Below are 27923 nucleotides of genomic sequence, written 5' to 3'. Positions count from 1 at the left end.
TTATTATTATTACCACCAGTGTTTTAGTTACTGCTTCTAAATGTTAATGTAATTATTTCCTCGAATGGTCTGTTTTGCTAAGCTTAAAACAGCAAATTCTCTTCAACTTGTGGGATGTTGTAAAACTGAAAGTCAGTTAAAAGGAGAGGACCCGAGGAAATCACAGTACTTCACCTGCTCTTTAACCCCCTTTCCCCAAATTCTTGTCTGTTTACAGTTAGATTTTCTCATTGTTCTTTGCTATGTGACACCTGAAACAATAAAGCTCAGCTATATTGATATGAATGATAAATGGCTAGTGATTAAACATGTAAGAAATTAATCTAATAATAAAAGTAGCATTCATATAGCATTTTTTGATTAATGAAAAGGTGTATTGCATTCTTTCTCTTAATAGTTCTTAGAGTAGGGCTAGCCAACATGGTGCCAACCAGAAATTGTGGGCTTCAGCTGCCAACATCCCTGACTATTGACCATGCTGGGTGGGTCTGATGGGAGGTAGATTACACATCTGGAGGGTACCACATTAGCTACCCTCTCTTAGAACAACCCTTTCAGACAGGCCAGTATTAATCCCATATTTCAGACAGAGAACTGAGACTGAAACAAAGGTGATCTTAGGCAGGCCACTAAGTTCATTATCTGTCACTTATACTATGCCTGCGCTCAGCAACAGTTTAAGGTGGCCTAAAACAGGAAGCAAAACATAAGAACTGTTGTCCAATTAAAGCTTTTGTATCAATAGGGTGTATTATATTATTTGAAAGTCGTGAAATGGAAGTTACTTTCTGAATCATCGCAGCCCTGTTTTTCATATATGCATATGTGTGATATATATCTGAGAAGTACAATTAGCAGCTTTTAAAGGATATAATGAAACTAAAATTAGTTTAGTAGGGTTAATCTAGGCTTTTAAGTTGCAAAAGCTTAGCTGTTTTGTTATTTTATTGATCAACTCTCATGCCTTTGAAAATAAAAATTCCAGGATGACATCATGCCCAGTAGGAGTAATTAAAGCTATCTGATGAGGGAATTTAGAAGTTGAAAGGGATGATTGTAATTGATCCTGATTCAATCCTATTACAGCTTTTTATAGTTTAAGCTCTAGAGAAAGCAAGCCCCTTGTCAAGGCTTTATTTTATAGATTCCTTTGTGTGTGTATGTGTGTATATGTGCTCTATACTTTCTGGTCTCTACTTTCCCTTTTAATTTTTTCCCCTGTAGTAAATAATGAGCTGCCACCTGAAATCCGGCTTGCCAGTGGTCAGCTAATGGGTGATGACCTGTCCCTCCTTACTGCAGGAGAGCTGTCACCTTATATCAGTGACCCAGCGCTGAAGCTATTCCAGTGTGCTGTTTGCAACAAATTCACCTCTGACAGCCTGGAGGCCCTAAGTGTGCATGTGAGCAGTGAACGTTCTCTCCCTGAAGAGGAGTGGAGGGCTGTAATTGGAGACATCTACCAATGCAAGCTCTGTAACTACAACACGCAGCTCAAAGCCAACTTCCAGCTTCACTGCAAGACTGACAAACACATGCAAAAATATCAACTGGTGGCTCACATTAAAGAAGGAGGCAAAACTAATGAGTGGAGGCTGAAGTGCATTGCCATTGGCAACCCAGTTCACCTAAAATGTAATGCCTGTGACTACTACACCAACAGTGTGGATAAATTGCGCTTACATACCACCAATCACAGACACGAGGCAGCCCTGAAACTTTACAAGGTAAGCACCCACCAGCAATTTAAGTTGGCTTAAAATAGGAAGCAGCAGTTAACTCTTGAAATGTTAGCAGAACGGTGTTTTTTTGAGTGATGTGCAAATTAGAGGCTTATTGAACATACTCTTAATAAAGCAACAAAAATTAGACTACTGAGCTAGAAGCGCTGCACCTGGAAAGTGTTATACCTTATAGCTCATTTAGCTTTCCCTTTATTTGAACCTTTATATATATATCACTGTCAGCACAGTCCTATATGTATGTTTACTCAGGTGCAAGTCCCATTGAGTTAGATGGAGTTTAGTCCCAAGTTAATGGGCATTGGATGCAGCCTGACGTCTTAAACTTAAATTTATATTTCTTGTGTTGCAAATGGTTAAATGAGTTTCTCTTCTAAATTCTATAATAGCCTTTGTTAGCTAACTGTTAACTGTGAATTCTTTTGTGTACTTTATGTGATAATTGCATATCTTGTATAGGAAAGGAAATGGCTCCTAGCATTGAGGATGTTTAAATGATCCCAACCCAAAATGTTCCACCTCAATTTTTATAGTAAAAACACACACTTGTATCACAGTATTACTATGAGTATTCAGAAGCAAACTCTTGATATCTCTTTGCCTACCTTTGCTTTTGATTAGTCAATAATCATTTTTTTACTATGAAATGATTTTACATGAAAGGGTGTGGTGCAGATAAATATTAGCATAATGGCAAACACACTTTTTTTCTGGCCTGGGGAAAAACTATACTATGTGTGGGAGTGGCAAATATCATTTACTACCGATCATGCCATGACTTTTTCCAAACCCCAAATAATGGATTTTATTTTGTTTTGTTTACTGGATTGTCCTGTTGGGCTTGGTTTATGTATAAAGTGTTGTACATTTATTTATGGCTTTCAGATATCAAGCACTATTTTGTTTGAGGTTTTTTTCCACAAGGATATAACAATTTGTCAGTGTATTTTAAATATAGTGAGAAAGTCCACGTGGTAAGTGTAACACACATACACTAGAGCTTGCCTTTAACTTTATCATGAATAATAAGCATGAATTTTCTAAAATGCTGTTATAAAATTTGCACACATATAAATAAATAAGTAAATAAATCAGCAGTTCTATAGGCAAATAAAATGAATGTTCTATCGTTGGTTGTGCATAAACCGCTTTGTTGAAACAAATGGCAGACATGTAGCTGAAAATAATATACGGTACTCCATTAGTATCTTGCAGACAGCAAATGAAGGGGATGTAAATACTACAGATTTAAATCCATATCCGCTTTAGAATGTAGATGTATATATCTACTTCTGTGTTTGGATACCAAATGCAAGTCTGTCCATACAGGACACTGATAACCAAACTCAAATGCATTCACATATCTTCCTTAGTACCTAAAAGGAATGAATTAGTATTTAAAGGCAGAGGGTTGTATACAATTAACTGCTAATCAGACTAGACCTATTGAAATCAACATACCTAGGTAGTCATGCCCATTGATTTCACTGGGTCTGCTGTAAGTAGGAGTTGGTTGACAACAACCCCGAGCAAGGAAGCTGAGGAAAAACCTTTCAAGGTGAGCAAATTGTGCTGGTGGTTGTGAACAAGCTGGCCTCCCCACTTTATAGGAGACTTTTCTGACCATACTTGGCTTTCAGCGTTTCCCTTTCAGACCTTAGGATATTAGCCTAAGCTGACCTTTACATGCTTGACCTGATTCATCCACGATTAAATTCATCTCCTTGCTGGCAGATTGCTAAAAGTACCGGTATTATCTACTACCACTTTCAGGTGGAATAAAAGTCTACATTTGAATTTTGCACAGAAAAAAAATATCACTATATGGAACATGAATTGATCAAAACATTCTAGACACTTACCCACCAAAGCAGAGCTTTATAGACCTTACAGGCCTTTACAAATCTCCAAAACAAACTGGTGTAAGATGTTATGTCCGCTGTTGCTTTAAGCTGTTTTCCTCCAGCTTATCTCACTTTTAGTGTTGGAGCTGGGTTGGGGGGCAGGCAGAATTGTGTAAAGTAGTAGTGTACAGTACAGGCTGGGGGCAGGGGCTCAGCTTATTTTCCATGCAAATGTTTTTCTCCTTCTGTAAAGTGTAGACCTCCCTTACCCTTGTATGTATCTATCATTTGTATATCAACAGCACAAATAGTATTTAAATAGTTGAGTAAAGTGTTTCCATTTACATTATCCTGTTTAGAAGCCCAGGAAAAGACAGTGATCTCTGTAAAGCACATGCTCTTGCAGCAATTCTAAGTAGACCATTTTGTAGCTTTAAGAAACTATAGAATCCCACAATATGGTTATCTTCCTGCTATGCTACCCTCTCATGAGATTTAATTACAATACCAGTACTCTTGAGAAGACAGAGAAAATAGAACATGCTGGGCCACGCTGCAACAAAAAGTTGCAGTCTGATTTGTACCTGTTGAGAGTTCCAGTCATCTAGTAATGCCCCATTTCACTGTTTTATCTCCTTTCCTTCCTCCCCATTTTCTGTTTTATCTCCAAATGTCAGCCAGCATTCTGTGCCAACTGAACATGGCCAGCCTACATTGTGATCGGCAATCCCTGCCCCCCCCCCAGTTGGGGGTTTCACCCCTCAAAGTTATTTTGTACTTTTGCAAGTCTTGGGATTCCCCCAAGACTGCAAATACTTCTCTCTTGTCCATGGATGGTGCTGTTTTGGCTACATAGGGATCCACACTTGGAGAATAGTCCATTAAAGGGTGTGAGAGCAATGCCTGGAGTAGGTTTGGAGGAAGGGGCTATTCCCCTTTGTTGAAAGGAGCTTGGCTTACACTTAACTAGTAAGTGTTCACCCTCTAAGGTTCAATAAAAATAAATGACAAATTTACCAATTGGCACAGGCCTGGCTTAGGAAATGTGGTGTCGCAGGCACCAGTCAGTCATTTCTAGAGTTGCCAAATCACAATTACAAAGCTTTGCTAATTCCGTTAAATATTCCACGTCAGTGGGAGAGCATGCTGTGTTTGGTGTTTCCCGTTCCATTTCTTCATTAATGCCTTCATTCACTCTCCTTTTCTGCCTGCTGTAAAAAGTAGCCTCCAGTCTTCCCTTCAACTAACTGGGCCAGTCCGGTGAACAAAGAGAAAAATGGAGGAAAGGAGAAATAGCCAGGTGGCTGTGTACTTTTTGGCTCCCTCAGAATGTTTTGAATGCACATGAAGTATCCCTGGGTTGAAATCTAGCCAGTACCCATGATGCTGTAGTCCAGAAAGCTTTAATCACCACAGCAGAAAAGCTTTGGGGGAATCCCATTTTTTTCCATTCACAAAATATTGGATGATATCACTGTTAGTCATACTCTGAGTAGACCCATTGAAATCAATGTACTGAAGTACATTAATTTTAATGCATTTATTCTGAGCATGTCTTGGTTGGATATCATCCACTGTGACTTTTAATAAGAGGAAAATGCAACATAAATGCCTTCTTGTGGCAAAATGTCTGGACTCCTTGCAACAGCTGCAATGTTAATAACTTCAGTGCTTTGGAAAAAGATGTTGCATGCATCACAACAGCAGTACTAAAATTGTTTGTTTGTGTATAAGCCCTCTTGTAAGATGTGAAAGCTACTAATGTATTAAAACCGCAGCCCCTGCCCACTGAATTCATGAAGCAATTTGTGTAATTAGTTGCCTAATGTGACAAAGCAATGCTGCTTTATGAGAACAATTAACTTACAATCCTAGGAACACTTAATTGGAAGTAGGTTTACATTGCAATCAGTGAGGCTTACTTCAACTTAATACATTGAAGTTTAGGGTGATATACATATTTGGGTGCTAGCAAAATTATTTTGCAATTATGAGAACAAATAATAAAATTGGACTGCTTCAGTTATTTGTGGTTTAATGGCAAGTATAAGTTTTATTGAGCATTTATTTGCTTGTTCCTCTTACATAGTCATTTAAAATGTTAAGGACACCTGACAGCAGCAGTTAGGTGAGGTTAAATGTATAAAATATATTTTGCTTTTTGCTTTATTGACAAACTATTGATTCATACACTACTCACGTTATGATTGTCAGCTCAATTTGAATAGATCACTTCACCTCCCATTCTCAAACAAGAGGAAAGTTGCATGACCTATTTCCAGTTTAAGAAGGTTAAAGGTTAGCTCAAAAGCATCATCTGCCTAACTGCTTAGTTTTAAACTGATCAATTTAATGAAAATCTGTTTTACAGATGGTGTTTTAATGTCTTTGGCAGGATTTGGGCAGCTTTAACATTAGATGTACGCTAGTAAACATTATTTTTTATTTGACCAGAGCAACACCTTTTCTTTTATGTTTTATAGTAGAAAACATGTGGGATATGGTATTTTGGCAGAAGACCCAAAGCAAAAAGTGTTGATGATCTTTCCATATGGATTCCACAACAGAATATATTTATGTCTATTGCTCAAACAAAGCTATATTCATGGCTAAGCAGACTGTTTTCCTCTGAATCCTTAAAAAGAATTTCAGTCAGGATTGTATTTGGAAAATGCGTGCTTCCCATTTGCATACGATTGGAACACCGGCATTTAAAACTATAATCAAGACTGTTCCTTATGTATATGTAAGCATGCACTTTGTGTTTATAGCCAAGGTGACCAAACTCTGGTTTGTAAGCTAAATGTAGTTCCTGGCAGTTCAAATGTAAGGAGCTGCACTTACTCGACCACATAGTACAAAAATGCAAATAGCTGTGAAAGGCCTTATTTGTACTTTGAAGCTGTGTGACTTCCATGTGGCATTCTCCACTTGCACAAAAGCAGGAATGAATTCTGTCCACATACTCCCTGTGGACAACTTCAAATTTCAGCCAAATGTCATATATAGCTTTTTAATAATTTTTGAGCAGCATTTTGTTTTGTTTGTTTGTTTGTAAATAGTGAATATTTAGGGAAACCATAAGGCGGGGACTTTGTGATGGGGGAAATGGGGTGAGTTGAGTCTCCCAACTTTAGCCATGAACACCATTGTGCCAATACAAAACTGTATTTGTCTTTTTGACTTGTGAGTGTAATGTGGTTTTGTTACAGAATGTAGTATAGTTCTTCAACTCAGAAAATTTGGTTCCTATATGCCCTTTGGAAATATAAGGTAAAATCCAATGCAGTAGTTTTCTTATTAAATAACATGATTCATCAGATGTGTCCACTATGAGAAAGGGTGAGTGTGTGATTTTCTCCGATTCCCACTTCCTCATGTAACCCCTCTGCTACTGTCAGTGCTGCTCTGGAACAGATTTGGAGGGAAGACATAGTGGCTGAAACAGGAAGGAGGAATCAATGAAAATTTCCTCCTCTTCACCTACTCATCTCAGTCAATGCCTCTATTGGATAATGTGTAGGGAAACTTAACATTCTCATATTCTCAAACTTACTGCACTAATTTTGCTATGGTGTAGAAGAATATGCAATCTGTGCATCAAAAATAATTGCAGTGACTTAAGGTGTTCACTGAGTATGTTTTAAAACTTGTGTACGTAGTACACAGTACCACAAATACATCAGGCAACAGACCAAAATAACAACATGTATCTGAAGGAAGATCCTCGAAACTGCTTTTGTATACATTGTATCAAGTACAACTTATATGTAAAGTGGTAGTTTAGGGTGTGCTAAATTCACTTCCTATGCTACTTTTAAACTAGAGAACTAGCTGTCTATATGCCATGTACTGCAGATATACTCTCTCCATTGAGACTTATGCAGAGATCTGGGGTGGGGGAACCCATTGCAATGAACACTATTAGCATAACAGCAGTGCTTGGTGGAGTCCATCTTTTTATAACTGGATCCCTTTTGAGTGACATTAATTTGGTACTTCCTTGCCATCATTTTAGAATTTGATTTTATATATTTGGTTCACTTTTTCAGATAAATGCAGAATAACTTTTTGCGTAAGAATTCTAAAGCAGGATTCCCCTGGGTGTTGCTGACTCTGATATGTTTATTTAAAGAAAAAGTTCACTACGGTCCTTTATTTTGTCAACAAATGACTGCTACCAGCCTTTAAAATAGCCCAGTGAAACTAAATTATCACGAATATATAAGATTGCATTCAGAAAGGCTAGAAGAACAAATGGAGCATTGACTATATTTTATAGGATAGATTTATAGCCTGTCCTTGGGTCACTTAGGGCCAAGAATTTTCACGGTCAGCTGGTTGGGCCTGCTGGCGAGCATCCTCAGCAGGAAATGTAAATACCATATAGCACCTGCTCTTCAGCTGGGCAGCTAGCACTCTTCTGCTTTTGGAAGGGAAGTATCTCCCACCTCAAGTCTGGTCCAAAGTAGAAAGCTTAATTATACTGGTCTTGCTCTGCATCTGTCATCAGTGAAGCAGAATAGTCTGTCTGGATTCTCTTAATGCTGTTTGCATATTTGGATTTTAAATCAGCCAGAGATATTGAATGCATTGCTTGTGTCTCCTTGTTTATGAATGAGACAACTGGGATTTAGGTAACTTCAAGAGCACTATTTCCCCAATGAACATTGCTAGTGTTTTCCTCATTATTCTTGTTATGGATGAAAGCATCAGTGTTAAAAATTAAAAATTGTATTTGGGAGAGTAGGTATGAAATAACAAAGGAAGGGGGAGGGAGAGAAATCCATCTACCACACAAGCTACATTTGTTTGCTATATTTTGTTTAGCATGCAATGATGATACTTTGATCAGTGTAGAATTAACAGAGTTCCATAATTTAAATTTCAATAGTCTTCTCCTAAGTTTCCAATTTAAAATCAAATATCCCAGATATGTGCCATTCCAATTATTGAACTGTCATTGTCCCAATATGATAGTAAAAGAGGTTGTGAGATTGTGCTGTGCTTATTTGCATAAAAGTCATTGTGCAAAAAGAAATTGGAATGTTTCGGTACATTCGAGAGTCAAAACATGGTTTCCTTAATCTTACTATAGTCATTTGTTTAGATAAAGAAAGCTGTTTGGAGAGATAAATAAAAGTTATTATTTTCTTGCTCTTAAACATAGTTGTCACTGAAAAATATTTCATTTTTTAATAGTGATTTAACATTTGTGGTCATTTCAGGGTTGAAATATCTAAAATTAAATTCCCATGGCTGTTTATGTGTGTCAAGTAATTTGAATTATGCTATTATATTAACATGTATAATGATAAGGGAAGTGTTAAGAAACCATTTTTGTATCAGCCTATTAAAATATAAATATACTTCATGTCTACATAAATGCATGTGTGTGTTAATGAACAAATGGTGGGGTAATAATTTTAAAGGGTTCCTTTTTGCTTCTAGTTTAGTGGGAATAACAACTTGTAAATAACCCACACTTTATTATTCTGTTTAAACATCATATATTTTTAATCAGGTCTTTCTGTCATGTTGAGGATATATACCGTACTATGACAATCAATTTTATAATATTTATTTTCAGTACCTTAAAAATAAATCTGCAGTTTTCCCTAAAAATATGATCTAAAAAATTGGATCGAAATACAGGTTTTTCTGCAAATGCAAAAATGCATTTGATATCACATTTAGAGCTAGGCTCTAAAAGCTAGGTAAGAACCTATGGTTTGAAAGTTGGATCTCATCCCCTGAACTTTGAAGGTGTGGACTGGGATGGCAAGCAGCCAACTGAATCTGCTTTCACCTTCAAAGACATGAATCAGATGTCTCACACCCAGCCAATCAGCAGCTCCATAGCTCTCCCTTATCATGTTGGAGGCTGCCCAGCAAGGGGAAGCCTCCCGCCTGAGGTGGGGGGGGGGACGACAACTTTAAAAGCATGGTTCAGGCATGCTCAGAGGTGAAATCATAGGCTGGGTTGAAAGCCAGCAAGCCCAATCTGCATCTTCACAGCTCTCATAAGGTACTGGGCAGCCTTCCACCTGATGAGGGATGCCTCTGGAAATGTGGATTGGGTTGACTGTCAGCTGGCCTGATGCAGGCCTTCAGAGGTGAAAGTGCAGAGCATGTCAGTTGTCAACTAGCCTGGTCCACATTGTCAAACACTTTTGAGGCACAATAGGTGCTTTTTACTTGCATGTGACTACTAATAATGTTTTCTGTGGGTACCACCCCTGCCCTAAAATATTTTAGCTTAGTTCTCCCTTGCACTCTATGTTCCTCACACAGCAACTAATGCACCAAGTCACAGTATCCACTGATTTTCATCTCTATTTGAATGGCTTGCTATTTGGACCATCTGCCAGAATTATGGGATAAGGAGGCTGTTGCCCCTTTTAGCTGTTATCTCGTGGTGCCCTACAATGTTTCTTGTGTTTCCCAGGGAGGTGCTTTATCTGGGAATCCTTGCCCTATATGGGAGTAAATGGAAAACCTTTTCTCATATGTGAGAGGACTATTGAGTAAAAATTATGAAACTTTTTCATGTCAAATTGTAAGGCTAAGTGGTGATTATCAAAATGTGCAGGAATGCTATCCTGACTATATAAGATATCTACATAGATCAGTGTATGTATGCACTATTACATTCACAATAAATATCGTACACAGATTTCTACATTTTCTGAATTGTATGTATATACAGCTACATAGTCCTATTTTCATAGAGAATCTCTAACAGGATAACTTAGACTTTTCCAGGGGAAATAAAGCCTTTCCCAGTTGACAAAGGTCAGAGCAAGATGTGATCAAATTATTAGAACCATGGTGAAGCTGCATGGGCTAAATGAAAATGTGGATTTGGTCCGAAACTTTAAAGTTCCTCATTACGTGTTCAGTTTGTAGATTATATATTTCGGCCAGGGGGATGCCTCTTTGTAACAAAAAGGAATAGCATTCCCAAGTTTGCTTGCTTTGTGTAAACTTCCACATAATTCCACTGAATTATGCATGTATTGCAGACAGTGATGCTTTGCTGGATCAACTGTTAATGACACAGTTATTGTGAACGTTATTCTTAATCAAAGAATGTACTGCCAATACTGTACATAAGCAGCCTTCTTTCGTAATGCCAGAACTGGAGGTTGTAAGTTACTTTTCGTTTTCCTTTTCCTTCTTCTGTCTCTTGGGAATGGCACATCACATAGTGAAATAGTGTTTGTTTGACCTCCCCTTCCCAAATACAGGGGCACGTTTATATTAACAGTAAAGTTCACAGAACTTCTCCTAGTGGAGTACCAAAAACAAGCATGTCATGGAAATGACCCTCTTGGTCTCCAGAGAAATGGAGTTAACCCTCATGTGCTATATAGTCTTCAGATATAGTCTTCATCTAACATGGTCCCAGAGGAAACTGCAAGTGTTTGTGGGAGCAAAGGTATTACTATAAACTTTAGTTTTTAAAAGCGGAGGATGTTGAAATAAATGGAAATGGATAGAAAGTCAAGCAAATCCACAAGAGCAAATCATAACAACAGCAAAAACCAAATTGAAGAAACAGTTTAAATTGAGTGTATTGTTCCTCCCTCTAATCAATTTTCTCTTGTGTTACGTGAGAAAACTAAACTATTTATAGCTTCTACTGTTTGACCCAGCTTCAGTGTATTGCTTCATACTGAAAGAACTTTGCTTGCTCTTGAAATGTTGACCAGTTACGTAGTTGCCCTCTTAATCCCAGGCACTATCACTGCCTTCTCAAATGTATCCAGACTCACCAAAGGGTGAACAGCTTCCCTAAATGGATAATATACCTAACATATTCCAACGTGTCTCTTTGATTTAAATGTCAGAACCAGCTGAGTGAAATACCTTTTCTACGTTAAAAGTTAAGAACTGTGGTATACCTAGTAGACATACTAAGGCCATATCCTCAAACCATTTTTGTCTAAACTACTGCAACTGATATTAACGTTAATAGTGGTCCCTCCATTATTATTACTATTATTTTTTTAAAAATGAATTTAAGACTAAAAAGTTCCTGTTCAGCTATGGGAAGAGGTAAAGGAACAGAGATAAAAGAGTTCATCAGATTTAATAAAAAAAAGTTACTGAAGAATGAGCTCATTGTTGTTGACAGTGAATGCAGGCTGTCCCATGGTAAAACTTCAGTAGTCAGCACTGCTGCAGAGGCACTATAAAGAAAATACAGGAAAATCTTCCATACTATGTATTACTCACCAAGCCTAAGCTGAAATATTGTATTCAGTGTGTGCAACCGCACTTTAAGAGGTATGCAAAGGGGAATATTTTCTTAGATTTTGCTGATTTCCTCTAAAAAATTAAACTAAGAATTGTTGTATTTTCACATATATTTCATGAAACTATATCATATTGTATAAAAATATTAAAAATTTCTGCTTTGCACAACTGATGGCATATTTCTAATTTGGCACACAGTAGTGGACAAATTACACAAAGCTGAATTAGATAAACATCATAGGAATAGTTCAGTTGTAATTTTACAGTAAGGGATTCCCTTCACCTCTAGAATTCTGTGCTTTCATAATACGCATATAGAATGATAACATCCTCTTTCAGCTTTAGTTTCAACTGAGCTGTAGAAACGAAAGCAAGAGAAAAGCTGAAGTCTCTCTCTCTCTCTCTCTCTCTCTCTCTCTCTCTCTGTGTGTGTGTGTGTGTGTATGGTATAAGTGCCAATTTTCAAAACACAGTCAATCCCCTCATCTGTGACATGGTGGTCTAATTTTCTTTTATTTTAATGTCATGAGAGGAAAAAAATTTCATACATGTACAAATGTGTGGGGCGACAGTTGCTTCTTGTCAATTCTAGGTTTAGAAATGTAAGGGTGTCTGAGACTTTTTATATTTATGTTGCTTACTTTTTTATAAAGTTCCCTTTCTTGTCCTATTCACATAACATCTTTGCATGGGCAGGGGAGCGGGTGGCACAAAACCACTGTACCTCTTGGGCTTGCTGATCGGAAGGTTGGCGGTTTGAATCTGCGCAATGGGGTGAGCTCCTATTGCTCTGTCCCAACTTCTGCCAGTTCAAAAGCACACCAGTGCAAGTAGATAAATAGGTACTGCTGCAGCGGGAATGTAAACGATGTTACTGTGCGCTTTTGTATGGGAAAACTGGTCAACTTGACTCCGGCATCCTTTGTCTAATACTAGGATTGCTGCAAAACGGGAGGCAAGAAAACCATTTGCTTTAATATACATATTGTTGTTACATGTGGAGAAAAGAGCTTCCCTTTTCCACCTAAAATAATGCACAGACATTCTTCAGGGGCTATTTCATAAAGAACATCCTTCTTTTTAAATTTTTACCTTCCACCATATTGCCCGCTTATTTAGTTTTCTTGTGGCTCTATAAAGCTCCTTTTGTAGTTACAACTAACCTAACTTATTTTATGTCATCTACAATCTTTGACACCTCATTGGCCATTGCCTTTTCAGATCATTAATAAATACATTAAGCAAGACTTCTCTTACTATGGAACATTTGGGCAACCCATTCTGATTTTTTTTCCATGTTGTACATGGACCATTAATTCCTAATTTGTTTTGTAACTCTTTGTATCATGTCACCAGTTCAGTTTTCATCCCACAAGTTCACAGTTTCTTAATAGCTTTTTCTGAAGGACATTATCAGATTTTTTTTTTAAATGCCTAAACTAACTGCCAGATTAATTTTTGGATTCTTAGGTTAACACTAAAATATTTATAGACTAAAGATACCAGAATTTTCTCAAGGAAAATGGTTATATGCATTGTGACATGCAAGGAATCTTGATGTTGATGTTAGAAGTCCATACATTTTTATTTAATCTTAATGCATTCCTGACACTGTCTAGTGTAATGACTTGTTTTCTCAAATTTGTGACTAGTTCACCATTACTACATAATGGAGTAGTACTATTGGTAACCTCAGAAGTTAGAATATTAGGACGCCACCCCTGTTAGCAAAAATAAAAGAGAGGAGGAGAAAAAGGCACATTTGTCAGACACCATTACACTTTGCACCTCTCCTATATTCAGAACAGAAGGCAGTGCAAGATACATAGTCCAAGCATCCAATGAAATGTGGTCATGTTTACGGGACGTGTTTAATGTAGGAGAGGGCTGACATAGTGCAAACAGGTTCTGTATGGGGGTGGCAAATAGTCTCTCCTGCATTTATTTATTAAAAAAAAAATTTATTTATTTGGTTTTTCAGATTAAAACTTTACAGTCACATTTCCAACATACAACATAAAAACAAGATTCCAAGGAACCTCCTGGACTTCCCTCCTTCCCTTATTGTTAATCATTTCCTCCTGCATCTTTTATAATAATCCAAACCTTGTATCTCTCCATTGTATCCAAAATTCACCATTTAACTTCAAGTGATATTGCAATCCTACTAACGATTTTAACTGTTTACAATGGTCTTTAAGATAAGTTATAAAGTTCCTTATTAAAATTTTGGTCTTCCTGATTTCTGATTCTTCCAGACATTTTAGACATTTTGGCATAATCCATCAACTTGATCTGCCATTCTTCTCTGGTATTTTGAATTTTTAAGCAGAGACATTTTGGGCGCACCATAGGAGGGGTGTGCCACATTTGAGAACCTGGTGTGGTCTTAACGGGTGAGCCATTTTTGAGTACAAAAAGCCCTTCATCATTCTTGGCATTTTACCTCTTTTAATGCTCAAGTAACTACTACTATTATTATTACCATCAGAGCTTTATTCTGTGTGGCTTAGGACAGGAAAAAAAAATTATCCCCATCCTGTCTCTTTATTCTCACAACAATATATGATATAGGTTAGGCTGACAGTCTTAAATAACTCTTTTAATGTTACATAGACTTTGGATACAATGTAGGACTGAAAAGTTAGGAGGATTTATAGTACAGTATGCAGCTGAAAAGGTTAACTAAAGAACCCACGGAGGGGAGGAGGGAAGTCTAGAGATTCGGAAGAATCCTCTTTAATTTTTATTATTTGTGATTTTTTGTGAATGAATTTGTAAAATCAAATAAAAATCATTCCTACCCCAAAAAAGGCTGACAGATAGTGACTGTCCCAAGCATCCAGTGAGTTTGGTGACCAAATTGGGGATTTGAACCCAGGTTTCTCAGTCCAACACACTGATCACTACACAGCAGTAATGTCAAAAGGGAAGACTTACATGGTGTTCTTCTGATACGTGAGTGAAAGAAACTCATCCTTTTGCTTAATAACAATGAGTATATGCCAGTCAGTGATGTGGTCCAGGGCATTTCTCATTAAAGCGGTGTCGCTTGTCTGTGATCATTAGCCAGTACACAGAATTCTTGTGGCTTAACTACTATTATTTCTTGGGAGTTTCAAAGGGTTTTCAAAATTCTAGAATGTTCTATTAATTGGATGACTTTTCAGAATGCAGGTTGTAATTGCAGAGTTTGGCTTTTAGTTTATTTTTAGTATTTCCGCTGATTTCTGGTGCACTCTGTGGGATACATAGGAAGCAAAGCATTAAAGAGACCTCCTGTAAGAAAGGATGTACAAGTGTCCACAAGTTGGAAAGCTATAATTTGGGTGTCCTTTTTTCATTAGAGAAATCATGTACCCCTTTGATGAAAGGATATTTTTAGAGGTGTTTGTATGTCATTATTTCTTACTTCAAATATATTTTAGCTTCAGAGTTCAAATTGGGTTGTTCCACTGTCCAGCGATAGTGTTTTATGTTCTATGGTTCACCCAAGGCAATCCCCTTATTTCTGATGCTATTGGTTAAAAGTTGATTATCAAAAAGGGTCAAAATGACAGAAAACCAGGGGATACTTTTTTTGAGCTTTTGGTAATTTGTAAAGCAAGACCATACCATTATCCCAGAATAAACTTCCTTAAAGCTCCTGCAATGGTCCTCAGAGCACACATCCCTCAATGTCTTAACAACAGTGTTTTTCATGGGATTCGAAACGGCACAGTTTTACAAGATTTGTTTAGAAAGCACCCCCCCCTTTATTAAGAGAAAGTTTATACAGAAAGTTCATAGTGCAGATAGAAACCAACAAACAGAAAACATACTGTGGTTAACAAAAATCAAACATTTATTTGCTAGTCCAATGATTTATTTTGTTTGATTTGGAATTCTGACTGATAACCTTTAAACTTTTGAAGATGCTAGCTAGCTCTGAAGCGGGACAAAGGAACTTGAGTTAGATGTGTGTGTGCTTACAAGGGCAGAGAGAGAGAGAGAGAGAGAGAGAGAGAGAGAGAGAGAGAGAGAGAATGTTCTCCTCTCTTCTACAGCATGTAGCATGTTGTGGTGACTTCTGCATTTGTGCACTAATTTGTTGTTGTAATATTCAAGCCCCACCCAATCCACATTTGTCTGCAGCTGTGGGTTTCCTCCTTTCAGAAGCTTTTGCTATATACTACATAGTCATCAATTGTTTCATCTCATCTAGCCATTTGTTTGGCCCAATTATCACTTTTTTGTTGCAGCGTGATAGCTACCAAACAGTGCTCCAGCAGGTCAGGATCAATGCTACATCAGCAATGTGAGCTACACAATTTGGGAACACCACACAGAAAATTCCACTGCCAGGACACCTTCTGTGCCTTCCAAGAGTTACTAACATGAAAAATCCCCCCAAACCAATGTTTTCTGGATTACTGCTGAATCGCGGATACCTATTCTGCTGAAATAATTTTTCAGTGGTAGTTGCACCACACTAGTAACATGGCAAGTCCTCTTCCTCTTCCTCTTTCTGTTTATTTGTTTTCCTGTGACATAGTTGAAACACTCATGTGCTTCATGTCTGCATGGATTGATCCATTTATGATGAAGCATTATAGCTCTCTTCACTAACTTTGTATGAATTGTCAGCTGTCTTCCGTCATTTTGTGTGCACTTGTTTTCAAATGTTGTTGAGTAATTTCTAAATATGCACAGTTATGTATTGAAACTACAAGAAGGGCTGTAGTTAATGAAGAGGGGCGTTGCATACAAAAGGTCTCATGTTCAGTCCCTGGAATCTCCACATTCAGCTGGGGAAGAATTCAGTCTGAAACCCTTGAGAGTCACTGCCAGAGTAAACTGTGCTGAGCTATATGGATCAATGGTCTGATATAAGAGAGTTTCCTGTGTTCCCATTGCTTCAGGGTTGTGCTCTTAAGATAGCTTCATCATAAGGAGACGGTAAAATCACAAGTCAGTTTTGCCACCAGGCCCTAAAGAAACAATCCTATATTCTCAACCTACTAATTATAGCAAGGAAAGTATTTCAGAAATGTTTTCAGGTAATTCTTTTAACTGCACAGATATTATTTTTCATATCCTGCACATACAAAGCTGAGCTCTGTTAATGCCAAGGCAGAGAAAAGTTATGACTAATACATTTCAGAAATTGCCAGCATTTTTCTTATAATAGCTTTTCCGTTCTCTGAACGTTATGGTTTTGAAGCCTGACGTCTTGGGACTTTTCAAGGCTAAAATGCAACTGCCTTATGTTCCATCAGAGTGTTAGATGTCTCTCATTTCCATTGCAGCAAAGCACCCATTTAAATCTCTGCTAAGATACCAGACAGGGGTCTTAATTCTAATTCTTTAATTGGAGTGGGTCCATCCTTGGCATTGATCCAGTTCTGAATACAAAGTCCTGTATTTGTGTTGTATTATTGTGGACAAGGAGTGGGATTTCTTTCATATTGTTTCTTTATAACAAATTAAATTCCTCATCATTAAAAAACAAAGGTAGCATTGTTAGTCCGTAAAAAAAAGCTCACAAGATGAAGAACTCAAAAGCTTGCCACTATTTTGTCAAATTGTTATTGGTCCTAATAAAGATATTGCTGTGGATTTTGGTATTTTTTGTAATTTAAAGTATTTCCATTTTTTAATGTTTTGGGATCCTTAAGGAATTTCGGTAGCAACTCCCCTATTTCTTCCTTCTCTGGTCCTCTGAATATGAAAGTTAAGATGTGATCTATGTGATGAATGTTGTTATTTATATTGTACCATCAATGCTTAAGGCAACTTACAAATTAAAAGAAGATGGACTTTTGCTCCAAGGACCTTTCAGCTTCAAAATTGAGAGAAAGTGGAGGAATGTAGAGGGAGGGGGTAAATAGCAAAAGCCATAATTGGGTGTGATCAAAGCCAAATTGGGTAGGGCCAAAGCTAAAAGTATGACTCAAAGGACAAACCTTGGCTACAAAACATGGTTATGGAGGTAGAAACCCAAACCACAACCCCAGGTTCAGACATCACATTATGCCAGACCTTGACTTAGCTTCATGCCATACTGTGCTAGAAAGCCTGGGTTTGTGTAAGTTTCTCTCCAGGAGCCAATGCTCTCATGTAGCAGTGGTAAGCTATACACTGGCTTCTTGCTAGGAGCAAACCAGGCTATAGCTTTAACTTTTTATGTATCCCACTTTGAAATTAATGGATGGAACAATTATTTCAAAACCAATCAATCAATCAATCAATCAATCAATCAATCAATCAGTCAATCTCCATTCATACTCATCTATGGACTTCTGCCACCCCTTCTCTCTCTCTCCTTGACACCATTTTCTCAATTTCCTATTTATTATCAGTTCATTCCCATTTTCATGCAGTAGTAACACACAGAAACTCGCAAACACACACATACTCATACATGGATGTAGGCTCCATCCCAGATTTATGTTTAAATTTCATAGATCTACAGACTGAATAGATCTTCTATTCAGAAACTTCACCATCAGATCCCACGCAGGGGCCCAGTGTTCATCGTACTCGCTCTTTCTTGCCCCTAAAAGCCTTTTCCTCTTGTTCCTCCAGCCTTTTTTCTTTTTGCCCCTCCTCCATGGCCCTTGCAAGTCCTTATCTTTTCCTACTGCTATTTTCCTGCTGGACACTAGAATCCAACAAGGAATAAAATTGATCTGCTTGTTTGCTGTGAGATTGTTTATCTTCTGTGCTGGGTGGATGGAAACTCTTGCTTTCCAGAAACTAGCTCGAAGGAGAAGAGCCATCTGCCAGATGGGGACCCCATGAGAGCCAGATCTACACCATGGTTGGCAATTCCCCACCTCTGGCTTAATGTAGTTTTGTTGCCTCTATGTTTTATTGCTTGTATGAGCAATGTTGCATTCCTATTATTATATCTTATTATTGTATCCTTCCCTGGCGTTTATTTAGATGCAGTGGGGTTTAGAATTTTTTAAAAAAATAAAATGAATAAATAAATATATAAATAACCTTGTACAATAAAGAATAGCTTGGTTTTGTTGCAGTTGGGAACGAACTATGTACGGTAATTCCTTCACCAGTTCAGCATTCACCAGTTGTCAGTGATTTAGCCAGTGCAAATGTATAGACCCTACTTTTAACATCTAGAATTAGAGTTTTAAATAACTTTAATGCCAAGGTTCTTGACTAAAAGATGAAAGATGTATCTGTGAGACGGTTTGTGTGCGTGTGTGCGCGTCTGCCCATTACTTCTACTGAGAAGTTAAAATGCAGGCTAGATAAAGCATGAAGTATGGGAAAACACGCATGTGTTTATAAATTACATGTTATTAAATCTATGATTCACACGGACATTTTTTTACATTTTATTTTAGAGAAGCCACAGAGACTCAATACAGGGCTTATTTCCCAGGCCAAATAGCAGTTTCAAGAGGCTATTTTTGTGGGACAGTATATGGGGGAAATGTAAACTCCACCCCACCCCATTGTCCCAATCTGGATTGACCCCTCTCTGTTTTTTTTTCTTTTCAAAAAGATGCAAGTGCAAACCACACATTCAATGGAGTATGCAGTTTAGCCTAAAACCCCTCATTATGTCCTTTTTACTGTAGAGAGAGAATAAAACTACAAGAATAAGCAAGCAAAAATACTGTTGTGCATATTTTGGTGTGTTTGGAGAAGCTGAAAATGAAAGAATTGCATTCCAGTCAGTTTATAAGGTTTCTGTCTATAAATCTGTTTTTTTTCTTTTTTTTTTTTTTGCAAACGAAGAAATATATTGGCAGCTCCAGTCATAAAACTCTCACATAATGTCTAGTTTGACCCCTTGTCTCCCGTTCAGAAGGGAATGCTTTTTCAAAGAAAGGACCATCTATCAATTTCCAGGTACAATTTAAAAGCAAGGTGGGAAGAAAGAATTAAAATGTAAGACCAGATGTGCCAACTATAGTTTTCACAGTTCTGCTCAGATATTTTGCTTGAAACTTCTAGGCAACAATGGCAAACATTCACTTTATTTATTTACCAAAAATGTATATACCACTCAGCATATAAATAAATACCAGAGCAGTGTTTGAATACTTAGTAGGCATTATATCAAACAGGCACCATCTATGACTGACATGCAGTACTTTCTGTATAATTGCTATGCTTTTCCAGTTCCTCAAATACTACATTTTCCCTTAGCGGTCCAATATTATGAACCATATGTGATCTTCTTCCTGTATAAAGGTCATGCTAGCTGGATAGGTTGGCCTGTTTGTCTGTGTGCATGAACTGTGAAGTCTATTAAAAATGACAGGTATAGGAAGGAGGGGGTGGGGTAGGGTGTTAACCTTAGGACCACCAAACGGGACATTTCACTGCTGGGAACAAAGGCCAGCAGGAGCTTTTGCCTTTTTCAGCACTCCCGGGAGTTTAACTAACTACACAGAAGATGATGCTCAGCTGAACAAAATGCTTTTCACAACTAATAAAAAATTGAAGATATTCATTACACACACACACACACACACACACACACACACACACACTGTATATGCATGTGCATAAAATTTGTTTACTATTAATCAAGCTCCAGCATTGTCTGTTATCTAAATTCTAACGAACAAACCAGGCATTCTTTTGTAATTGAATAATGTTAAATTGTTGAGGTAACTAAATAATCCAGTCTTGTTTGTTTGTTTGTTTGGGTTGTGGTTTGTATTTTTTTAAAAAAAAGTGGAATTAAGAAACTTATGGATTGTATTTAACGAAGTCATACCCATAGTAGACCCATCAATAGATTTAATAATTATGTACATTGATTCCAGGGGCCCAATCTGAATAAGATATACTACAACAACATGAAAGTTGTGTACCTTGGATGCTTTTTAGCCTAGCTTTGCAAGTTTTAGTATCTGTGTGTATTGTATTATTGCATGCTTTTATTTTAGCTTTAGGATATTTAATATTTTTATTTATCTTTATTTATAAAAATATTTATACACCACTATTCATTTTTTTAAAAAAGGAGTACTTTACCACAGTACATAAAACCAGACATATGTGTTTGTTTGTTTGTTTGTTTGTATGATTTGCTTACTGTTACAGAAAGATGCATTCTTAAATTGCTAGCATAAGCCTGACAGAATAGAAAAGTTTTCAGCAATCATTTAAAAGTTGAAACAGATAATTTGGTTAGGTAAAAATTCAAAAGAAACAGCTATTTGTTTCTTAATTGATTTTCTACATTAGTTGTTCATTGAATAGATAAGTAGTGCCTCTGATATTTGATTACAGAGCAAGGCACCCATTTAACCTTCTGTTCTTTCCTGGCTGGGATTTCAAATACAATACAATGTACCTCCCTTAGGCTCAGTAGGATTAGAATGCTAGCAGTAATCCCTGATGCTATGAAATAGACCTGATAGAACTTCAACTTACTTGTTTAGGATTATGCTCATGAATTTCTGCTCATCTAGATGCATTAACCCTTTGGGAGCATGTGTGGCATGTGATGAGTAAAATAATAATAATAATGCATACATACATACATACATACATACACTGAAGGCCCTTAATGAGTTTTAAGGACATCGTTCTTATTTTACAGGCTCAAATGTAAAATTCATGCTGAGTTGTAAATGGATTTTGTAGTACAAATCCTTTTAGCTTTGTTCCACTTACTCCTAGTGTTAGACATCTTGTGTAGTATACCAGTAGCTTTAAATAGCTGGTCTTCATTTGTGCATTGACTTTTTCAAAATGAATTTTTAATGCGTTTTAGTGCTCACAGAAGGTGCCAGATTTTAATCTTTTGTAGCTCAAATATTCTGCCTACAGATAGGGCACAGTCAGTGTCCGCAGTCCCTTCATGGCCTCTGAATCATGGTTCCAATATGATATGAGGCTACTATCTTCATCACAGAAATTGCATTTAATTCTCTGGGGCAGATCATGTCGGGCCCTCATTCTGACAGTGACAACACTACCAGTTGTACGGGTTATTTTTTATTTTATTGTAAGTTTTATTTTAAGTTGAGTGGGAGCACAAATTCATTTCTCATCAACAACCAAGCAGCTGTTATATGATTAAGACTTATAGTTACAACTGACCTGAATCACTACATTTGATTTGATGACCTATATTTAAACGCAGACTGAAGCTAAGCTATGCAAAGTACATCCCTATATGGGCAGAGAGATGGATTAATCTTTGACTGCCATTCAGTCCTATAGTGGTTTTGCTAAAATCTTCCTAAAGGTTGGTAACCTCCTGTAAAAGCCATAGAATAACTTCCCGCTCTCTGCCTGTTCCTGGAACATGGTTTGCTGCTGCTTTTTTCGTGTGCTGTGTTAGAACAATTCAGGAGTTCAAGGCAATCCCCTCAACGCCAGAGGTTTATGTGAAGGCTACAGTAATCTGTGGTGAAGCAAGTTGCTCTTTATGTCCTTCTCCTCCTTGTTCTTGTTTTCGTTTTCAGTAACTATGTTGCATCTTATAGATCTGAGCCCTGACAGCCAGTGTAGGTTCCAGAAAAAGAACACAATGTTAACCTCTTCCTATTGGCATATACTTAGTTATTTTGGGTTGTATCTAGTTCTGCTCAGTGTAGGCATGGGCTCCCTCTAAGTAGAGCTTAGTCAGCTACAACCTAATACACCTGATTTTGTTGTGCCTAGCTTCTTAATAAGATAAAAATCACTGTTATAACTGGCACAGCACAGCCACTGTCCCAGTTGGCCAACTCTCTATTGGTAAAAACAAAAAAAATTCCTTCCAGTAGCACCTTAAAGACCAACTAAGTTAGTTCTTGGTATGAGCTTTCGTGTGCATGCACACTTCTTCAGATACACAGATACTCTATTGGTATTTTGGCATGTTGTTAATACCTTTTTGTTTCACTGTGCTTTGGGTTTGGTTTTTGCCCCCTTTTGGTTGTATGATTTGGTCACTATGATGATTTTACCATGCTTCAAGAAAGGAATATTGTAGTAGTAGTAGTAGTAGTAGTAGTACTTTGTAACATAATGTTGTATTAGTGCCAGCCACAAATGGGAGTGTTCCTACTCAGGAATTTAGCTAGCCATCCCAGAACAGGAGCCTTGTATCATTGTTTGCTCCTCACTGCATTTGAGATTCCTCCGGTCATCCTGAAAGTTTTCCTTATTGTGCTATAAAGTGCCAAAGTCTGAACTGAGAAGAAAACAGTAAGGAAAATCAGGATTTCAGCATATCTATGATTGGGCAGGAGTGCCCCGCCCCTTGCTCTCTTAATCAAGCAGTAGCAGCAAAGACAGGAATTTGGTGGGGAGCAGTTGGTGTTCCTTGTGAATCTGGAAGTTTCCTCTCCAAACAATGAGATTAATTTTTCCAACATTCTCTCATCTTTATGGCCTCAACATTCCACAGGCCTTGGAAGCTAAGAGGGCCATTTTGTTCTTTTCTGATCTGCTCATAGTAGCTAAGGACAGTACTTCTGCAGGAACTCATTACTGCACTGGAACTTTCACCTTCTCTAATTTTGATCACACATCTGCTTACTGTACAATAAATGAATAATCATTTTAGCCAGTCTTTAATTTTCCACCTTCTTTTCTGTTGCTTCTTTTTTAGTCCCCATTTTATTTTCCCCAAGGACTTAGGAAAACTGGGACAGTGCCTATGGCACGGTGCATGAGGCACTTCTTGCAAATCAACTATTGTGCCAGTTTTATCTGTGGTGCAGTTCTTTCCACAGATAGATATATCTGAGTGAGTTTCACTCTCAGCAGTTATTGATCCACTGTTTCTCATATCCATGTACTTGGCAGAAGTGGCATATCAAGGTGTGTAAAGAAGTTGGGGAAATGATTGGAGCTACCATGGTGTATTACACCTACCAAAGTCAGCTATCACAGAGCCAGTTGGGTGAACCAAGCCATGGAAGTGTTTTCTTCACAAAGGAGAAACTTAAAACATGGAGCCCTGAAAGATAGATACTAGAATTAGTATTATTTAACTGATCCATTTATGAAAATGAGGGGGCAAGTATAAACCTGTGATGCAATTTCATAATGTAGGAGGAAGCAGGAGAGCTCTGGAGTGGCAGCATAGTGGAGACCAGGTGACTTCTGCTTCTTCCAAAGCTGTCCACAGATCTTGTAGCTTTAAACTGTTTTCAGGACAGAAGGAAGAACTAGATAATGCTGTCATTGAAGGACACTGTATTAAGTTACCTAGAAACCGTTATGGAGGCCCTTCTAAACCCCTTCTCTTATGACATGCCAATTTATTTCCTGTGATTTGAGGTAATGACTGTAGGATTCCAGCCCAAGTCAACTTTGAAATTACCAGGCTTGTATATTTAAATTATGATTGTTTTATTAATAGTTGCAATGAGGTTAATTGTTGAGAAAATAAATTGATTAACTTTATTGTCCTATTTATTGCTGGACGGGGTTTTATGATGGTAAGGTGCTCTAAGCAACTAGTGATAAAAGTTGCACAATAATAATCTAATGGGCAGCAATATATTTCATAAACTAGTGTGTTGGTGGTGGGTTTAAATTAGCAAAACAATACAGTGGGAAGTTAGGATGCTTGTGGAATTCAGTCTTTGCCAATTCCCACATGGAATGTCTTGCTCTGCACCTCTTGGATTAATGTGCAGATCAGAGCATAGCAATCCAATGAATTTTGCACTTCTCTCAACGTTACAGTGCAGTTCTCAGCAGTCTAAACATATCAAATTACATTTTTAAATACCTTTAAGCAGTAATTTAAGAGTACATAGGGATTTAAATACTGTTACATGCCATCCCAATCTCCAAGCGGTGCGATATGGACATACTTTTGGTTGGCTGATGTTGGAAGAGGTGTTCAGCCTTTCTGACGGGTTGCATTCCCTAGTTCTCAGATCTGGCATTTGGAGGAACAGTCGGCTCCAGATGTGGTTGTACTCCCATTGAAGGAGCAGGTGCATGGCTTAGGGATACTCTTGGAGCCAGTTTTGTCATTAGATGTACAGGTGGCCTCAGTATACCAGAGTGCCTATGCATCTGCTGTGTATTCCGCTGGACCAGGATACTCTAGCTACAGTTATCCATGCTTTGGTAACCTGTAGATTGAACTATTGTAATCCATATGCCTTTGAAAAACTATTTCTTAAATTTATATAACATCCTTTCTCCCAAAGCAGCCCAGGCTAGTAAACACATCGGTGATAAAGCGAAAAAAATAATTGCTCCTTCCCAAAGTCCAGCACCTCACTTACCCAACTTTGGAAAGGTAGTGTGAGGGCTGGGGGAGGACAGATGTTGAGGGCCATTAAAAAATGTCTTGAGGGCCGCATGCACCCTGCTCTAGAACTGTCTTTTGATAGTGACCTATGCACCCTCCTTCCCGTTACCTTTCTAGAGCTGTGTAAAAACCTTCCTTTTTCAAAGAGCCTTTGAGAGCTGTTGTTTTGCACCACGGATTCCTCTGTTGGTTTTCTACTGCTGCTAATAAACGGCTGATTGCTTTGATTTTAGTTAATGTTGTACTTTATTATTTTATGGCTGACTGTGTTGAATGTTTTATTTTTTTAAAACTGCTGTGGAATTTTGGGTGAAAAGCACTGTAGTAATACTAAAAAATGAATAACAGAGGATAGTTTTGGGATAGCCAAGATAATAGGAGTGGTTTCTCATGGCAACTGATAGAAGAGTTTGGATTTGATATCCCGCCTTTCACTCCCTTTAAGGAGTCTCAAAGCGGCTAACATTCTCCTTTCCCTTCCTCCCCCACAACAAACACTCTGTGGGGTGAGTGGGGCTGAGAGACTTCAAAGAAGTGTAACTGGCCCAAGGTCACCCAGCAGCTGCATGTGGAGGAGCGGAGACGCGAACCCGGTTCCCCAGATTAGGAGTCTACTGCTCTTAACCACTACACCACACTGGCTCCAAAGATAGGGGGCTATCTTTTGGGGAAGCAGCACTTTGGTAATGTCTGTATACTGTGTACTATATTCAGAGAGAGAATACTATATTCAGAGAGAGAATAATTCAGAGAGTTATTGTGTCCAGGATTAGGGCTGGAATAAGGGAAATACTGTAGTGACCTGTACAAACTTGGGTGGATTGTCAGTTGAATGAAGCTGGCTGTGGACTAAAGGTTGTTCCTGGCTGTAACTACAAATGCTCCTGTGCTTTGCCTAGTGCCATTCTATTGCCCCAGTTCATTTTTCTAGCCTAGTTATTATGGTCCAGTTATTATGTTATGTTCCCATTGCAACGTAGTTGCTACTGGGAAGGAAAATGGAACATGGATTCTGGCATAGTTATAATCACACTGCGGAAACTGCTGTCTGCATGGTTCAGCACCATTGCAGTTGATTCATGGATGGCAGCCATAACACAAACATAACATGTAAGTGGGGCTTCTAATGTAGCAATGTCACACAGACCTTCAAGCAAGAAAGAGGTTGGCCATCAAAATGCTGTAGGTTTTTTTTTTTACCCAGAACATAAGGCTGAATGATTGAATGGTAGGGATGACTGGGCAGTAGGTAGATAGGGATTCTGTAGTAGTTCTGAAATTCTGCAGTAGTTATGAAAAGATGGGATGGAGATCTGTCTAAAGACACCAGAAGAAAGGGCTTTTGTCAGTGGGAAAGTCCATGACCGCAAAATATGTTTCTTCTGTCTTGTGTACTGCATTGGAATTCGCTGAACAGAAAATTTGGATATTGTTTTGTATAGGATATAGCCCTTTGATGTTAGTGTTACATGCTACATCTGTTGAGTAGGTTCTCATTGGTGAATTTTGCTGCATAGTTATGTATGCAAGTACATGTTGATATGGGGAATAGGTAGCTTGAACCAGGCTTTACAAAGAGTGAGCCAGCAGTCATTTCTTTTACTGTGGTTACATTAAAAAGCATAGTCACAATAATATAAGTGAATTGCTGGCTTACTGTTTATATTGTTTGCACTCATGTGTCCTCTGTCCAAGATTGCATGAAGAAATTTAGCAGTGTGAACCAGCCATGACTTGGTATATTACCTCCACGTGTAGCAGCTGTGCATCCGTCTACATGTCTATTATAATGACTGAAGGCTGTTTTGAGATTATGAGCATGAACAAGCTAAAATTTAATTGAAACTAGACAGAGATGCAATGGGTTCCCAGTGCATTTCCAGGCCCAGTTCAAAGTGCTGGTTATGGTCTTAGTTAAAGTTCTGAATGGTTTGGGGCCAGGTTACTTACACCCATATCAGCTTGTCTGTACCTTGATATCTACATCAAACTGCCCACCTGTAAAGATGATCAGGTTGTTGACATTTGCAATATAGCTTTTTCAGTGTTTAGCCTCTCATTTGTAGGATTCTTTTCCTTTGGAAATTTGGAAGGTCTTATGCCTTGCAAGATTCAACAGGGCTGTGAGAACACCTCTCTTTTCAATGGACTTTGGCAGGCAGTATATATAGCTGGAATGGACCTTTCTGTATTTTAAACGTTGTATTGCCTTTGAAGATGGTTTGGAAACTTCAGGGTGCAGCTGCTCAATTTTTGACAGGCTTCAAGCAAGCCATTCATATAACATCAATCTGGGTGAGGTTAAACTGCCTGCCTGTACCTTTCCAGGCCAATTCAAAGTGCTGTTTTTAAACTATAAAGCTCTTTGCAGCTCAGAACTCAGATATCTTCTAGAGTACCTCTCCCAATATGAACCTATCCAAGCACTTTTATCTTAACCCGAGGTCCTTCTCCTGGTTCCAGGTCTTCAATTTTTCACACTGAGCTTAACGATACTTTCCTCTGTGTATATATGCATAAAATTAGCTTGCATTGTTTTACGTCTCTAAAGGCAGTTATTCTGACATTTTCATCCAAAGATGACATTTTCAGTGCCAATTGCCAAAAAATGATGTAGTTTTTCCATTTATTTAATAAATTGTACAGTGGTACCTCGTGTTACAGATGCTTCAGGTTACAGACTCTACTAACCCAGAAATAGTACCTTGGGTTCAGAATTTTGCTTCAGGATGAGAACAGAAATCATGCAGCAGCAGCGCGGTGGCAGCAGGAGACCCCATAAGCTAAAGTGGTACCTCAGGTTAAGAACAGTTTCAGGTTAAGAACGGACCTCCA

General features: G+C 38.0%; 1 protein-coding gene across 8 annotated transcripts in view; it reads left to right on the top strand.

The window, feature by feature from the left end:
- The window catches only part of ZFHX4 (zinc finger homeobox 4), a 179378-nt gene that overhangs the window by 28558 nt on the left and 122897 nt on the right, over positions 1–27923 (top strand). For 7 of the 8 annotated variants that reach the window (XM_081919673.1, XM_081919672.1, XM_081919670.1 and 4 more), the window contains exon 3: positions 1225–1727. In XM_081919673.1, the coding sequence (XP_081775799.1) occupies positions 1225–1727 (503 nt within the window). The remainder of the gene's footprint in view (positions 1–1224; positions 1728–27923) is intronic. The other variant, XM_081919671.1, reaches the window with a different exon arrangement.

Source organism: Podarcis melisellensis, assembly GCF_964234715.1.
Source record: "Podarcis melisellensis genome assembly, chromosome: 7".
Classification (NCBI taxonomy): Eukaryota; Metazoa; Chordata; class Lepidosauria; order Squamata; family Lacertidae; genus Podarcis; species Podarcis melisellensis.
Note: the sequence above shows the minus strand (reverse complement) of the source record. Positions and strands in the feature narration are given on the sequence as shown.